The following is a 16916-nucleotide window of genomic DNA, read 5'->3' on the forward strand; positions in this document are numbered from 1 at the left end:
ACCATATCTTGCTTAAGTCACAAAGACATGTTCAAATAAATGCCTAAGTCATTTATTTTTTCTCTTAAGTTACATAATTTACACACAGTGTTATTACTATGCCAATAGCCATCCTTTGTTACATCCTTTTTGAGTGAAATGATCAATAAATGTCATATGTTACACTTTTGGTGATTTTTTTTGTGTTTCTCGCAAAACTTGAAAAAATTAGTTAGGCGATTATTTTAACAGGGTGACGAATATAACCACATATAGAAAGTAACATCCACTCAACAGCGCCATCTGGAGACACACTTCACCAATGGCGCTCAGAGTCTCTGATTCCTCCTCAGCAGGAGTTTCCAGTCGGACCTATTTAGTGAAACACACCTCGGTTCACGTGGATCAGTGGGCTCATCTCAGCCGCTGTTAAAAAGGTGAGTGAGTCTGTGGAGTTATTAAACTCTAACACAGATATAAAATATGTAATAAATATAACGTGTCCGTGAAGCGGACTGTTAAACTGTCTCCGGGCTGGGAACTGAATATTTGTTCCGGCAGAGCTGCTGAAAGCTACACTGTCGGACTGTTTACTTATTTGTAAGAAGAAATACTGTCAAACAACAACATCACAATCTTCAGTGTCGGGTTCGACACGTTTTATAAACCATTTAAAGTGTTCTATATCTGTCTATATGTATTTTTAATTCTCTGTATATGGACGCTAAGAACAAACGTTTTTTATTGGAATGACTAACTAGAAATAGAGATCAGACATGCATAATATGTCATATGATAGTTGCTGCCATTTCAAAAACTTTATATGGAGATACATAATTTATTTAACAGCTGGTTTTGCAGTTATGATTTTACTCATAATGTTTAATAATTGTCTAATTTAAGAGCTGATATCAAGCCATTTTCCATGGTTTTCTTGATAATAACCAAAATGATTATCAAGAAACCATGTTTAATGTCTAGATGTCAGCTCTTAAATTAAACTCTTATCAGCTGTCTTTGTTGTTATCATTATATTTGTCCAAACAAATGTACCTTTAGTTGTACCAGGCATTAAAATGAACAATAAAGTGAAGAAAACAAGGGTGGTTTAATATTTTTTTCCATGACTGTACACAGATAACCAAGAAAACCACCTAAAATCTGAAGACTACATAAAGTGCTACTTTTAAAACTAATTATATCTCTGTTATATTTCTATTTAGAAAATATGTTGTCAAGTAAAATATTTTAGAAACTCTGGACCTTCAAACGCATCAACCATACTAAAAAGAGTTTATTAGGTTGATTGAAGAAAGTTTCAGGTTTGTTTTATATTATATATATATATATATGTATACACACACATGTTTACATATTATATATTTTGTTATGTATGCTTGCATTCAGTACTACTATTGTTATTATTATTAGACTAACTGAATTTCCCCTCGGGGATGAATAACGTAATTTTGATTTTGATTGATTGATGATTGATTAAAAGACACAAAATTATTTAAAAAGACACAAAATGACCAAAAAAATACACAAAATTACTAAAAAAGACACAAAATAATTTTTAAAAGACACAAAATTATAAAAAAGACACAAAATTACCCCCAAAATTAATTAAAAGTAATTAAAGTAAGTAAATAAAAGTAAAAGTAATTATTATCTATCTATCAGACTTGCAGTCACAGTTTACATGTTTTCTTATACTGTGAATCTGGTCTACAACTGCAGCGTAATAGCTGAACGATTCATGGTTATTGCTTCTCCAAGACGGAACAACAAATAATTCTCCAATACCTGTGAGACTCAGCCTTTACTACCTAAGACACAAAATTACAAAAAAAAAAGACACAAAATGACAGAAAAAAAACTAAATTACTAAAAAAAGACACAAATTGACCAAAAAAGACACATAATGACCAAAAAAGACACAAAATTACCAAAAAAAGAAACAAAATTACCAAAAAAAGATACTGTGAATCTGGTATACAACTGCAGCATTGAACAACAAATAATCCTCCAGTACCTGTGAGACTCAGCCTTCACTGCCTCACTAATAATACTCTTAATTTTTTCGTTTTTCCAGATCAAAATGCCCAAAAAAAGCAAAGCAAAGACTGCAAAGAGGCAGAGCAGCGATGACGAGCAGCTCCCTGCCAAACAGAGCCGAGCCAATCACAGCGAGGCGCCCTCGCCGCTGAGCTTCAGCAGCCCAGAGAGCCTGTTTGAGAGCCTCATCCAGCCCCTGGGCTCAGAGCACTTCTTCAGGGACTACTGGGAGAAGAAGCCCCTCCATCTGCAGAGGTCTGACCCCAGCACAGCCTCCTACTACCAGTCTCTGTTCCAGCTGTCTGACCTGCAGAGCCTGTGTTCTCACCACCTGGAGTACTGCAGGGACGTCAACGTCGTTCGCTGCGTCAACGGCAAGAAAAAAGTGCTAAACAAGCAGGGACGAGTTAAGAACGGCGACCTGAATAAAAACTTTGTTCAGAATAAGGCCACCATCCAGTTCCACCAGCCACAGAGGTTCAAGGTGAGAGGAAGTCATGACTGGTGATGCTACTGCTCATGTTAGTCCATCTATTAGATCAGGGATGGGCAACTGGAGGCCCAGGGGCCACATACGGCCCGCACCCTCACTTGAAGTGGTCCTCAGTACAACTACATGCATTTGAGCATGAAATCTTAAAAGTGCGAGTGTAAAAATGCACAAAATTACTTCTTCCAATTAATGCTGGTCTGCTGTTTTTACACAAAAATAAATAAATAACAGTAAGTGGTTATTTTTTATTTGCTTTAAACCTTTTGTATTCCTATTTATACTGTTATTCATGCATTTGAGCATGAAATATGTTAAGTTACTGCACTGTAAACATATTTAAAATTGCGGTTTCATCATATCTGGTTAAGTACACGGTCCTATATGTGTCCATGAAAAATTGTGGCCCCCTCCAGCATTTAAGTTGCCCATCCCTTTATTAGATACTAGAGGTGTGAATCAGCGTATCGGCCCCATGATACGATTTTATCCCGATACTTGAGTCACGATACGATATTAGAATCAGAATCAGAATCGCCTTTATTGCAGAGTACTACAAAGTACAAAGTACTATGACAACGAAATTAGCCATCAACCCGTCCAAACATATACATAACGTACATACAATATGACAAAGGGGTGGACAGGACAGGGATGAAAGAAAAGAAATACAGCATAATGGGAGGGGGGGGGATACAATATATATATATATATATATATTGTATATATATATATATATATATATATATGTGTATATATATATATGTATATATATGTATATATATATATGTGTATATATATATGTATATATATATATATATGTATATATATATATATATATATATGTATATATATATATATATATATTGTATCGCAATATATTGCGATACAATATATTGCCGTTTAACTGTTTAACTGCATTCTGTGTCCACAAAATTAAATTCAATCAAGAATTGTTTTGTCAAATCAGAGAAAAATCTCACAGACTGACCAACAAAGTGTTCAGTCAAACTGAACTCAACTGATATTAAACATGTATGGACGACAACAACTGCAGCATTTTATCACATTTTCACAAACAATAAGCTTCACTGTTCTGAAGTTTTTTTTAAATGAAACATGAAAAAAGCTGAACTTTGCAGCGTTATTTCGACAACTTCTCCACACGATATCCTGACACTTTTTTACTTTTTTTTACTAGCTATCACTATTACTATCACTACTAGATAATAATTTCCCTTTGAAATAACCATATAATTTCTATTATTTTTATGTTTAAATTAGTATATATTTCCAAAGCAGACTGTGGTAAGTGCAATTACTGCTTGGTTTTGAGTTGGCTTTGGGGTTTTTATATAATTATTTCTCTGAAATAAAGCTTATATATTATAACTAAATTTTGACCAAAAATGTGGTTACTGCAGTTAGACTTTGTAGGGCAGTAAACTGTATTGATTTCCCCCCCACATCTATTAGATACTAATTTCCACTGCAAGGGTTTATTTTATCTCAAATCTCAGACTGGACAGCAGAGTAACCGTGTGTCATGCAGATCTTCTTGTGTTTTGTCAGGATGAGTTGTGGAGGATCCAGGAGAAGCTGGAGTGTTTCTTTGGAGGTTTGGTGGGCTCCAACGTCTACATCACACCACAGGAGTCCCAGGGCCTTCCAGCTCACTATGACGATGTGGAGGTACGACATGAGCCACTTCATATTTATGGCTCCCCCTTATTCAGAATATTTACAACTTAACACTTAAATCACTAAGAGCCAATTATTCTATATTTTATTTGTAAGATGAAATACTGTGAAGAACATACCATTTTTTATTAGACTGGCTAGAAACTGAGATCAGACAGATATGTTAGTCAGTTGCTGCTATTCCAAATAAAATGGATGCATTATTTGTCAGAGCTGATTTTGTAGTTATATATTACTGACGACTGTGACATACACAGGGTGAATTCAGGTAATTTCTTTTTTTGTACATCATCCAGACAACCACCTAAAATTCTGAAGACTACCTTATGTGTTACTTTCACAACTTGTTATACAGCTGCATCTCAATACATTAGAATATGATTAAAAAAGTCAATTTTCAGTAGTTAAATAGCTCCAACCAAGTATTGAGTCATATAGATGGACATAGTTTTCAGAGGCCAACATTTCCATATTAAACATATACATTAACAGCTACTTAATATTCATGATGGTTCCACATAGCTACTTAATATTCATAATGGTTCCACATGGCTACTTAATATTCACTGTGGTTCCACATGGCTACTTAATATTCACGATGGTTCCACATGGCTACTTAATATTCATGATGGTTCTACATGGCTACTTAATATTCATGATGGTTCCACATGGCTACTTAATATTACCAAAAAAGACACAAACTTATTAAAAAAGACACACATTTATTTTAAAAAAAGACACAGAATTATTTTTAAAAAGACACAAAATTACCAAAAAAAGTAATTAAAGGGACCTTCCACACACAACGCGGTAAAGTGCCATTCATATAAAACTCACATTAAACTTTCATATCAAGGTGAGGGCCACAAAATACCGTCACGAGGGCTGCGAGTTTGAGACCCATGCTTTACAGTATGTTTTAAATGTGAAAGAACTTTGATGAGAGTGCTGCGACTCTGTCCACCTCAGCGAAGTGAAGAAAGCATCATGATGACAGCCTGCTTGCAGTGAATAAGTAAAGCGGGTCCCTCATCAGCAGGCAGCAGGTACTGACTCGGGGGTCTCAGTCACATACATTTTCCCCTCATGCTGATGATGCTTTTTGCTCAGGTATTCATTCTGCAGCTGGAGGGACAGAAACGTTGGCTTCTCTACACGCCGACTGTTCCGCTGGCAGCAGAGTACAGCGTGGAGTCAGAGGAGAGGATCGGCAGCCCGACCCATGAAATCATAATGAAGGTGAGGCACCACAACTGTATGTACAATGCCTATGAAAAGTATTCACCCTACATGGATGTTTCACCTGTTTATACATGAAATCATGGTCAATATAATTTGGCTTTTTTTTACAAGAATTTGCAAAAAAAAACCCATCTTTAATATCAAAGTAATGTCAATGAATTTAAACTATATATGGCTCCTGAAGCCCTGAAAGGCGAGGTGAAAGTTTTTTACGAGATACGATCTTGTAAGTACAAGATAACACTTAAAAAAATAAATAAAAAATTCACCTTGTTCTGTCATGTAGAAAAATATTAGACCACCCTTTTTCTTAATTTTTTTTTCTTTTTAATGCCTGGTACAACTAGAGCTGATATCTAGACGTTTTCAATGGTATTTGTCCAAACAAATGTATCTTTAGTTGTACCAGGCATTAAAATAAACAAAAAATTGAAGAAAATGGGTGGTCTAAACATGAATTTAAACATAATTCACGATAATATTCATGATGGTTCCACATGGCTACTTAATATTCATGATGGTTCCACATGGCTACTTAATATTCACAATACTATTAATATTCCATATGGCTACTTAATATTCACAATTTTTCCACATGGCTACTTAATATTCACAATGGTTCCACAGTGCTACTTAATATTCATGATGGTTCCACATGGCTACTTAATATTCATGATGGCTCCACATGGCTACTTAATATTCATGTGGGATGGGTGACCATGATCATGGTGTCTTCAGGCAGCGTAAACCTACCTAATGTGTATATGACGCACCTGGATGCAAGAAATGCCATATGTAAAATAATTTAACAACAAATAGCAAGTTAAGTACACACCTTGTGGCAGTATCTTGTTCGTACCAGATAAACTTGGCCAACAATGCTCAAAAAAAAAATGTCACCTTGCGTTTCAGGGCTTCCAGATACGGCAAAGTAAATGATTGCATACATTTTCAGCCCCTTCAGATCAGTAGTTAGTAGATGCACCTTTGGCTGCAATCACAGCACTGAGTCTGTTTGGATACGCCTCGTTCAGGCTGGTACACCTGGATACTGCAACTTTTCTCCATTCTTCCTTGCAGAACAGCTCCAGCTCTGTCAGGATGCTCGGGGGATCAGGCATGAACAGCTCTTTTCAAATCCAGCCACAAATTCTCCTTTGGATTGAGATCTGGGCTTTGACTTAGCCACTCCAGAACAATAACCTTGTTGTCTTTGAACCATTTCTGTGTAGCTTTTGCTGTATCCTTGGGGTTGTTATCTTGCTGGAAAATAAATCTTCTCCCAAGTCGTAGTTCTCTTGCAGACAGAGTCTGATCATCCTCCAGGATTTGGCGATATTGTTCTGCATTCATGTTCCCCTCTGCCTTTACAAGCCTTTCAGGGCCTGCTGCCTTTCTGGATCTCTGTTGAATTAAGTCAGTTACTTTAAAGGGGGTGAATATTTATGCAATAATTTATTTTACTTTATATATTTTTAATTGACATTATTTTGTAAAAATCTGTTTTCACTTTGATATTAAAGAGTTTTGCTTTTGCAAATTCTTGTCAAAAAACCCAGATTATAATGACCATGATTTCATGTATAAAAGCAACAAAACATCAAGGTGGTGAATACAGTTGCAAGAAAAAGTAAGTGAACCCTTTGAAGTGACATGGCTACTTAATATTCATGATGTTCCACATGGCTACTTAATATTCATGATGGTTCACATGGCTACTTAATATTCATGATGGTTCCACATGGCAACTTAATATTCACAATGGTTCCACATGGCTACTTAATATTCACAATGGTTCCACATGGCTACTTAATATTCATGATGGTTCCACATGGCAACTTAATAGTCACTTTGGTTCCACGTGGCTACTTAATATTCACGATGGTTCCACATGGCAACTTAATAGTCACTTTGGTTCCACGTGGCTACTTAATATTCACGATGGTTCCACGTGGCTGCATTAATTTCTCTTTTATATTCAATAAAAACATGAAATATTATAATTGTTTGCATGGTTTTAGGTTTAGCATGTTGTGTTTGTCTATACTTGGGATTTAGATGCAGGTCTGATCACATTTCATGACAAATAAATGCAGAAAACCAGGTAATTTTAAAGGTTTCACTTACTTTCTCTTGGAACTACTTTTTATAGGCATTGTATTTTATGTTCATAGACAGAACATGAGCAGAATATCTTGTGGGGACATAAAATCAAGTTATTTGTTTTCTGTCTTGCCTCCCCACAGGCTGGAGATCTTCTGTACTTCCCCAGAGGAACCATCCATCAGGCCAGCACACCAGCAGGAGTGGACCACTCCACCCACTTGACTCTCAGCACTTACCAGAGAATGTACGAGAGCTCCTCTTCTCCGTAGTCTTCACTTTAACTGTGTGGACAGTGTTGAGTACAGGTCACTCTTTTTACAGACTGAGATGTTTCAAACTCTAAGAGGCAGGTGAAGGATCTGTGTGCCTGCAGCAGTTACAGGAATAGAGCCATGTGGGTGCGATTGTGTGTGTGTGGTTACAAACTCCTGAGTGAGGTGCCCCTGCAGTAACAGCTTCTCTTCCTCCACCTACAAACAGACCTGCAGGTTAATGGTGGTGTGAAAATAAACTGGGATATAGTTTGGTTTTTGTTGCTCTAGGACAGGGGTTTCAAACTCAAATTACCTGGGGGCCACTGGAGGCAGTATAAAAATGACCAAAAAAAGACACAAAATTACTAAAAAAGACACAAAATTACTTAAAAAAAGACACAAAATGACCAAAAAATACACAAAATGACAAAAAAGACACAAAATGACAAAAAAAGACACAAAATGACTGAAAAAAACACTAAATTACTTTAAAAGACACAAAATTACAAAAAAAAGACAAAATGACCAAAAAATGCACAAAATCACTATAAAAGACAAAATCACAAAAAAGACACAAAATCACAAAAAAAAGACACAAAATCACAAAAAAAGACACAAAATGACTGAAAAAACACTAAATTACTTAAAAAGACACAAAATTACCAAAAAAATAGACAAAATCACTAAAGACACAATTACAAAAAAAAACACAAAAAATTACTATAAAAAGACACAAAATTACAAAAAAAGACACAAAATTACCAAAAAAAGACACAAAATTACATTACATAACATTTCCACTTCTTCCGGTAACAACAACATGGCAGATAATAAATGCTCCGGTAGCAGCTGCCTTTCTTTTTAACGTCGTCATAGAAACAAGTGAAACAAAGCTACCAATAAAGGGACCTTCCACACACAACACGGTAAAGTGACATTCATATAAAACTCACATTAAACTTTCATATCAAGGTTGGGGCCACAAAATATCCTCACGAGGGCCGCGAGTTTGAGACCCCTGCTCTAGGATGTGGATGATAATAGAGAATTTCCGTCAGTATCGGAGCAATTTTGAACAACTCTCGATGATAAAGCATGTCATGTTCTCTGATAGTCTCACATGTCATCTCTACCTGTCCTCTCAGGTCGTGGGGAGATTTGCTGTTGGACGTATTTCCCAGCTTGCTGAGCGACCGCAGCAAGACTGAAGTGAGCCTGAGAGAGGGCATGCCCCGGAGACTCTTACTGGTGAGACTGTTTCTTTAGATCAAATGGTGTGTGGTGGGATTCTGTGACAATCATACACTATTAATGCAGTATACAACAATAGAAAAAAATATTAATTAAGTTATTATTTATGTTACTAGTACTTTTTGCACTCATTTCGCAATACAAATCCAATGCTACCCCTAAAAATTATGATTATGAAAATATAAATAAACATGCAAAGAGTGGTAACACGTTTTATAGAGGCATTTTGCACCAATATGAATACAGGTGTGCCTTGAGATTTTGGCTGCACTTTGGTATGCAAAAAAACACTGGTTTAGATTAGTCTAGTAAAGTTTTTTTATACATTTAAAAACAAATTCAGTTGACCAAAGTGCTGTACAGTTAAATAAAATAAAATCATACACAAATATAGCAATACATGAAAAACAATGAAAACCATAAAAATAATACTAAAACAATAAAATAGTAATAAAAACTCAATCTAACAATAGAGTTAGAGTAAAAAGGAAATAAAACAGTTAGGCTGGCAGGTTTTGTAGGGCAGAATAGACCTGTCCAAAGGCACAAAACACCTGCAAGCTTTCTGCTGCACACCGAGGGGGAAATGTTGTATGAGCATTGGTTCACATCTCCAGCAACAAGCATCCACTCTGACTGTCTGGGTCCCTGTGTGTGTGTGTGTGTGTGTGTGTGTGTGTGTGTGTGTGTGCAGGGTAACAGTGAAGGCCTGGACACCTGCAGACAGCTGGCTGCCGGCCTCAGATCTCTGGCTGATGAAATGGAAAGAGGGAAGCAGGAAGTGCGCTCGACTCACATGAAGAGAGACTTCATCACCAACAGACTGCCACCGTTCTGCCAGCAGGAGCTGCTCACACCAGGTCAGTCGTCTGTGGTTGTTTGTCTGTGTTCAGACATGTGCAGGACACTGTTTATTGTTTACACGCTTATAGCATTCACTTACAGTGTGTGTGTGTGTGTGTGTGTGTGTGTGTGTGTGTCACAGCTGGGAAGATTCCTGCCTTGGAGGATACGGTGTGTTTGAGTTTCAAGGATCATATGGTGATAACTGTGGAGCCCAGCCAAGAGAACACAGTAAGTCCATCACTGCTACATATTCTGACCATAGACTGTATATAAATAATGGACGTAGTCACCACGACGCCACCCATTGGTTTGTGGAACGTTGGAAGCATCGAGTTTATCGTTACACTCGTCGCCATCTTGTTTTATATCTATATAATGTTTTATATAACTTTATTGACACGTTGCCGTGGATACGCATTGTTCTGCTTCTCTCCTGATGACGGCTCGCCTTGTTAGTGACCTGTCAATCAAAGGTAGCCACGCCCCAAATCATATGATTCTTTATCTTCTATTTTCTTCTAAATGGGGCCATTATTAGAACTATTAACATCGAATTGTCTTGAAGAAGATTTTTTACTAGCGATTGAGACCATAGTGTCCTGAAAAAAATTTCTGAGGTAATAAATCATCTTTTTGCATTGAAATTAATGGACAGAAATGTTTTTGCAGCCAGACTTCCGCTCTCTGCTGGAATTTTTGGTAGAATGCAGCTTAAGGCACTTCCTGGTTTGCCTCCCTGCTCAGACCTGGAGGTTGCCGCCTGATTCTGACAGAGAAAAAGATTGAATTCAGTGTTATGCTCAAATGTTTGTGTGTTTGTGTTTCAGGATGAGGCCACAGAGCTGGTAGTCTTCGTCCTGCATTCTTTGAAGAACCAGAGGGAGAGCCACATGATGGGTGAAAGCTTCGATGAAGACGAGGAAGAGGACGTCTCCAGGGTAAGCTGTCCAACTATTAACATCAAATTGTCTTGAAGAAGATTTTTTTACTAGTGATTGAGACCATAGTGTTGTCCTAAAAAAAAATCTTGGGTAAACAAATCAAGTGAGAAGTTTTCTCATTTTGCATTGAAGTTAATGGACAGAAATGTTTTTGCAGCCAAACTTAGCGCCTCCTACTGGAATTTTTGGTAGAATGCAGCTTAAGGCACTTCCTGGTTTGCCTCCCTGCTCAGACCTGGAGGTTGCCACCTGTCCTGAGCAGAAAGAATCGTTTTAGTCAAAATAGCATTCCTCACTGAAATTAATGTGAAATAAATGATTTATTCTTTATCACAGCAGTGGACACAAACACACTTCTGCAGCTCTCTGTACATACAATACCTACACTGTGCAGGACAGTCTGTGAAGTATACATGTTTCGATATGTTTGGTTGATAATGTCCCCTGTTATGTTTGTGTGTGCAGGGCCTGCAGTTCCCTCTGTCCCACCTCCAGGCCCTGCAGCAGCTCCAGCAGGCGGAGCAGCTGACTGTGGCCCAGCTCCAGCTGCCCACACAGGAGGACAAACTCAGTCTGGTCCTGGCTCTCTGGAGCGAGAGTCTTCTGGTGGTCAAATAGCACACCACAACGTCAAAATATCACTAAAGTCAAATATATTAAATCCACATCTGTCGATATTTATATTTACTTACGTCTCATTGTGCTTTTTTTCTGGCTCCTCCTTAATAAAGCTGCCATGCCTCCAGTAACTACATTTTTGGGTCAAAGGTCAAATAAATTGTTTTGGTTTTTTTTAGCATAAAAATTACATCATCAATATATATACACAAATCTTTGAATAGAGTTGTTAAAAAGTTTTAAATACATTTATAACAAAATCAATTTGAAAATGTTTATTCACTGAAAACAAAAGTGATGTATCATTGTATTTATGTTAGTGTTAGTTAGTTGGTAGTTCCATTTATTAGGGCCTCGGGGCAATCGCACCGAGCACTGGGAACATGGATGTGTTAGCAGAATTGTTGTTTACACTACAGTTCATTTTAATTGTTTTTAAATAAACATATTTGGGTTAAGGCATTGAGTGGAAAAATAACTCTGTTCCAGTTCAAAAATCCCATCTGCCCCCCTGACTTCACCCTCCATCCAAAACAGCCGGTAACCAGGGTAACACAGGTCATCTTTTTGTAACGAGTCTGGCCAAAGTTTGGCCTGCAGCTCCTCGTTTTATGAGGTTACCTACAGGTAGACACGGCTGTGATGAGCAACATGAAGTGATTGGTTGCTCTGCTTGACTTTAATAGGAAAGGAGACTGTGAGAGAAAGCTACAATTATCAATGACATAAACCCAGTGTTCTGTGGCATACCCTTTGTTCTTCCTATACCAGCTCGGTTTACTTTATTTAGTATTTAACCTCTGATTCTGCACTGCAAAAAAAGAAAAGTTGGGTTAACTCAAAATTTCAAGGCAACAAACTTCAATAAAATTTTAAGTTGGACAATTAAACTAATATTTTAAGTTTTGTTTTAGAGTTTGCTCAACTCTGAATTCAGATTTTTGTCAACTCAACTGTAAGTTGTACTAACTTATAATTTTACATTGTAATAACTTTTAATCCTTACTTCTGCTAACTTCTGCAATGTGCTGAATTGGCACGATCTTAACACCGCTATGAAATGTCAGCTAATGTTGCAACCACAATTTTGAGTTAGCATTGATACGCTAATGGCTACTCTTGTAGCTGTAACAAGCAGCGCCGCTAGCATCGGTTAGCCGCTAGCATCGGTTAGCCGCTAGCATCGGTTAGCCGCTAGCATCAGTTAGCTGCTAGCTTTCACTAATGACCGAATTTCACAACAAAGAAATAAGAGTTATCAGAACTATTGTCCCTTGTTGTGAACCCCAACTTAAAGATATAAGTGACAACAACTCACAAACTTGTTTTTGAGCAGACAACTGGCTTGCTTTGTTGTGCTAACTTACATTATTGCCCTAAATGTAAATAATTTATATTACCAAGTTTTACAAACTTAAATCACTGTTTTAGGCCAAAAAATACAAGTTGCAGTGTGATGTCCTAATTCATCAAACAACTGATTTCTGACAACTGTCAACCAGCACTTCAAACCCATCCATTCAGGAGAGTGTTGTGAACTTATTAGACTAATTTCTCCAGAGCACTGCGGCGATGCTTTGTTTCACTCTGCGGTCAGAGTGCACCACTTTAACTGCTGTGGGCTGTGTGGGAACTAGCCTACAGACAGTTAACCTTGACCACATGTTCCAACACTCCAAATGGACCCTGTAATGATAACCCGGCATAATGACTGACTTCTCTTTGGAAGGAATGCACTATGAATATACACCGCTGTCTTTTTTTTTTTAAAGTGGGAGGTGGGCTTTTGTGCATGTGCATTTTTTGTCATGTGCAGAAAGAAGCTGCAAAAAAGTGTTGACATTAACCTCAACAGAAGCATAAATGGAAAATAGTTTAAATAAGCACTCTAATGCACTTCAACAATGTCTCAGTTTGCAGTTCATATGATCCTACGGCAGCTACGATCCTGTAAAAACAAGTGATTCATATCATGATTCAAGTATTCGGGGCAGGGGAGGAAGTATACTGACATTCCTCCGCGGAGGAAACTGTTAGACATGTCATGACATCAGTACTGACAGATTTGCGTGGTTTTGTTACAAGGTATAAATCACCAGGAAGGGAGGTTATCGTAATGGCTAAATTAGAGAGTGCAGGGTTTTTTTTAGTGACCCAAACATTAAAAGTGCTGTTTTTCAGTTTTCTTTTATGACCTGACTGAGACAAAAAAAATGTCTCATTAATCAACTACTGCAGAGAAAGGCAGGTCCAACAATGCCGTAGAGGTGAATGAGATATTTGCATGACAGCACATATTGATTACAGTTTTTCTCAGTCGCTTTGGTGCATTTCTCACATCACTATTTATACATTTGCACAGTTAATGCATTTCTCAAAACAATTAGTACAAACTGGAAAAACCTAGTTGATAACCTGTAAAAGTGTGTCACTTGCTCAAAATGGATAGCTCATAAATGAATGAATGGCACTTTACTGTGTTGTGTTTGGAAGGTCCCTTTAATTACTTTTTGGGTAATTTTGTGTCATTTTTTTAAAATAGTTGTGTCTTTTTTAATAATTTTGTGTCTTTTTAAAATCATTTTGTGTCTTTTTCGGTAATTCTCTGTATTTTTTTGTAATTTTGTGTCTTTTTTTGGTAATTTAGTTTTTTTCTGTCATTTTGTGTCTTTTTTTAGTAATGTGTCTTTTTTTTCGTAATTTTGTTTTTTTCTGTCATTTTGTGTCTTTTTTATAGCAATTTTGTGTCTTTTGGTCATTATGTGTCTTTTTTGGTCATTTTGTGTCTTTTTTTTGTAATTTTTTTGTCTTTTTTGGTCATTTTGTGTCTTTTGAAAGTAATTTATTTTTTTCTGTCATTTTGTATTTTAAAATGAAAACTATTAACAATATTGCAGTACATGTTGGAACTGGACATACAACATGCACTCCAGGCCAAAAGTTTGGAAGTAAGGACAATACAGGCCAAACAACTTTGACGATGACTTTTTTTAAAAACAGTAAAAAAAAAAAACAACCTACTTCGTCCAAAGAACAAGAAAAAGAGACATGAGTGGGCAAAAGCACACAAAAATTGGATCAATGATGACTGGAAACAAATTCTCTGGACCAATGAAAGAAATTTTAAACTATTTGGTTCAAATTGCAGAGTCTATGTTTGCAGACAAACTGGTGATGTCTTAAAGCACCGTGCATAACTCCCACAATGAAGTAAAGGGTATCATGAAGAAGGAACAGGACCACTCCATCCTCCAGCATCATGAAGTTCCATCTGGACGAAGATTTGTGGGTGGAAAGTTTGTTTTGCAGCAAAATAATGACCCGAGGCATTCTACCAAGCTCTGTCAGGGTTACCAAGACTAAAAGTAACAAGAAGGTGTTCTTGGAAAGATAGTTTGGCCCCCCCAGTCTCCAGACCTTTCTCCAATTGAGCTTGTGTGGGACGAATTGGATCAGGGATGGGCAACTGGAGGCCCGGGGGCCACATACGGCCCGCACCCTCACTTGAAGTGGCCCTCAGTACAACTACATGCATTTGAGCATGAAATCTTAAAAGTGCTGTGAAAAAATGCACAAAATTACTTGATTAAAATTAATGTTGGTCTGCTGTTCTCACAAAATCACAGTAAGTGGTTATTTTTTATTTGCTTCAAACCTTTTGTATTCCTATTTATACTGTTAAACATGCATTTGAGCATGAAATATGTTAAGTTACTGCACTGTAAACATATTTAAAATTGCAGTTTCATCATATCTGGTTAAGTGCACGGTCCTATATGTGGCCCTGTGGTAGTGAACATGAAAAATTGTGGCCCCCTGCAGCATTTAAGTTGCCCATCCCTGAATTGGATCGATCGGTCAGAAAAGTGCACCCCACGAAAGCTACCTGGCACATATCGTCACCCTGTTAAAATAATCGCCTAACTCATTTTTTCACGTTTTGTAGGAAACACAAAAAACTTCACCAAAAGTGTAACATATGACATTTATTGATCATTTCACTCAAAAAGGATGTAACAAAGGATGGCTATTGGCATAGTAATAACACTGTGTGTAAATTATGTAACTTAAGAGAAATAATAAATGACTTAGGCAATTTTTTGAACATGCCTTTGTGACTTAAGCAAGATATGGTAACACTTTATTTTGAAGGTGTCTACATAAGATGTCACACAAGCCTGTCAGAAACATGACATGACAAGTATCATGAGCATTCATGTTACTTCAAAGTGTCATTAATGTTCATGACACATCCCATGTCATGTTTATGACACGCTCATGTCACTCTTATGTAGACACCTTCAAAATAAAGTGTTACCATAACTTGCTTAAGTCACAAAGGCATGTTCAAAAAATTGCCTAAGTCACATTTTATTTTGACTTAGGCATAATAAATCTGCTTAAGTCACACACTTGACATAGGCCATTATCTGGAAGGGGTAAAATCACATGATCTGATCAACATTCAACAATGAATGTCACTTTACCGTGTTGTGTGTGGAAGGTCCCTTTAATTACTTTTTTTTTTGGTAATTTTGTGTCCTTTTTTGGTAATTTTGTGTCTTTTTTAAATAATTTTGTGTCTTTTTTTTTTTGTAATTTTGTGTCTTTTTTGGTAATTTTGTGTATTTTTCAAGTAATTTAGGTTTTTTTCTATCATTTTGTGTCTTGTTTTTGGAAATTCTGTGTCTTTTTTGGGTAATTTTGCGTATTTTTCAAGTAATTTAGGTTTTTTTCAGTCATTTTGTGTCTTGTTTTTGGAAATTATGTGTCTTTTTTTGGTATTTTGTGTATTTTTCAAGTAATTTAGCTTTTTTTCTGTCATTTTGTGTCTTGTTTTTGGGTAATTTTGATACTGCCTCCAGCGGCCCCCAGGTAATTTCAGTTTGAGACCCCTGGTTTAGAGTTACATGACATACAGAGTTGTATGAAAGCACTTGATGCATGTCCAAAAGCATTCGCAATTTGTATTAAGTAATGAGAAACTGCTACTATCATGAGCACAAATGACTGAATGTTGTGGAGGTTGAACTAACTGTTATGCAAATGTTTATAGTGTTTATAGTGTTTATAGAAATGCACCAAAGCGAAACACAGAAGAACTGTATCAACCAGTAAAGGTGACTCAGTCAGTGAGATGTTCAGTTATGTTTATTTGCCAGTAAATTGTATCCTGCTATGATTAACTGCTTAAAAGATGACAACATTTATTGGCCTTGATCACGATATCCTTTTCTTTATAAGCAGCCATCCACTTTACTAGTTTTCCCCTCCTATAAATCACACCACATCCAAGTTCTCAGAGCTCCTGGAAACATCTCTAATGCTGCAGAATAAACCTCAACACACCTCTATGATTAATAGCCAACAGAGTGACAGATATTCAGTGAATAACACTTTCAATGCCGGGCCGTGCCTGCAGAAATACCT

General features: G+C 36.8%; 1 protein-coding gene across 1 annotated transcript; it reads left to right on the forward strand.

The window, feature by feature from the left end:
- Nucleotides 1-375: 375 nt before the first annotated feature.
- On the forward strand, nucleotides 376-11981 carry riox2 (ribosomal oxygenase 2). Its single transcript, XM_059352308.1, has 10 exons — nucleotides 376-416; nucleotides 2075-2521; nucleotides 4100-4219; nucleotides 5339-5467; nucleotides 7717-7820; nucleotides 8976-9078; nucleotides 9776-9941; nucleotides 10067-10155; nucleotides 10755-10865; nucleotides 11334-11981. The coding sequence occupies exons 2-10, from the start codon at nucleotides 2081-2083 to the stop codon at nucleotides 11484-11486; spliced, it is 1416 nt and encodes a 471-aa protein (XP_059208291.1). The 5' UTR covers nucleotides 376-416; nucleotides 2075-2080; the 3' UTR covers nucleotides 11487-11981.
- Nucleotides 11982-16916: the final 4935 nt, after the last annotated feature.

Source organism: Centropristis striata, chromosome 15 (genome assembly GCF_030273125.1).
Source record: "Centropristis striata isolate RG_2023a ecotype Rhode Island chromosome 15, C.striata_1.0, whole genome shotgun sequence".
Classification (NCBI taxonomy): Eukaryota; Metazoa; Chordata; class Actinopteri; order Perciformes; family Serranidae; genus Centropristis; species Centropristis striata.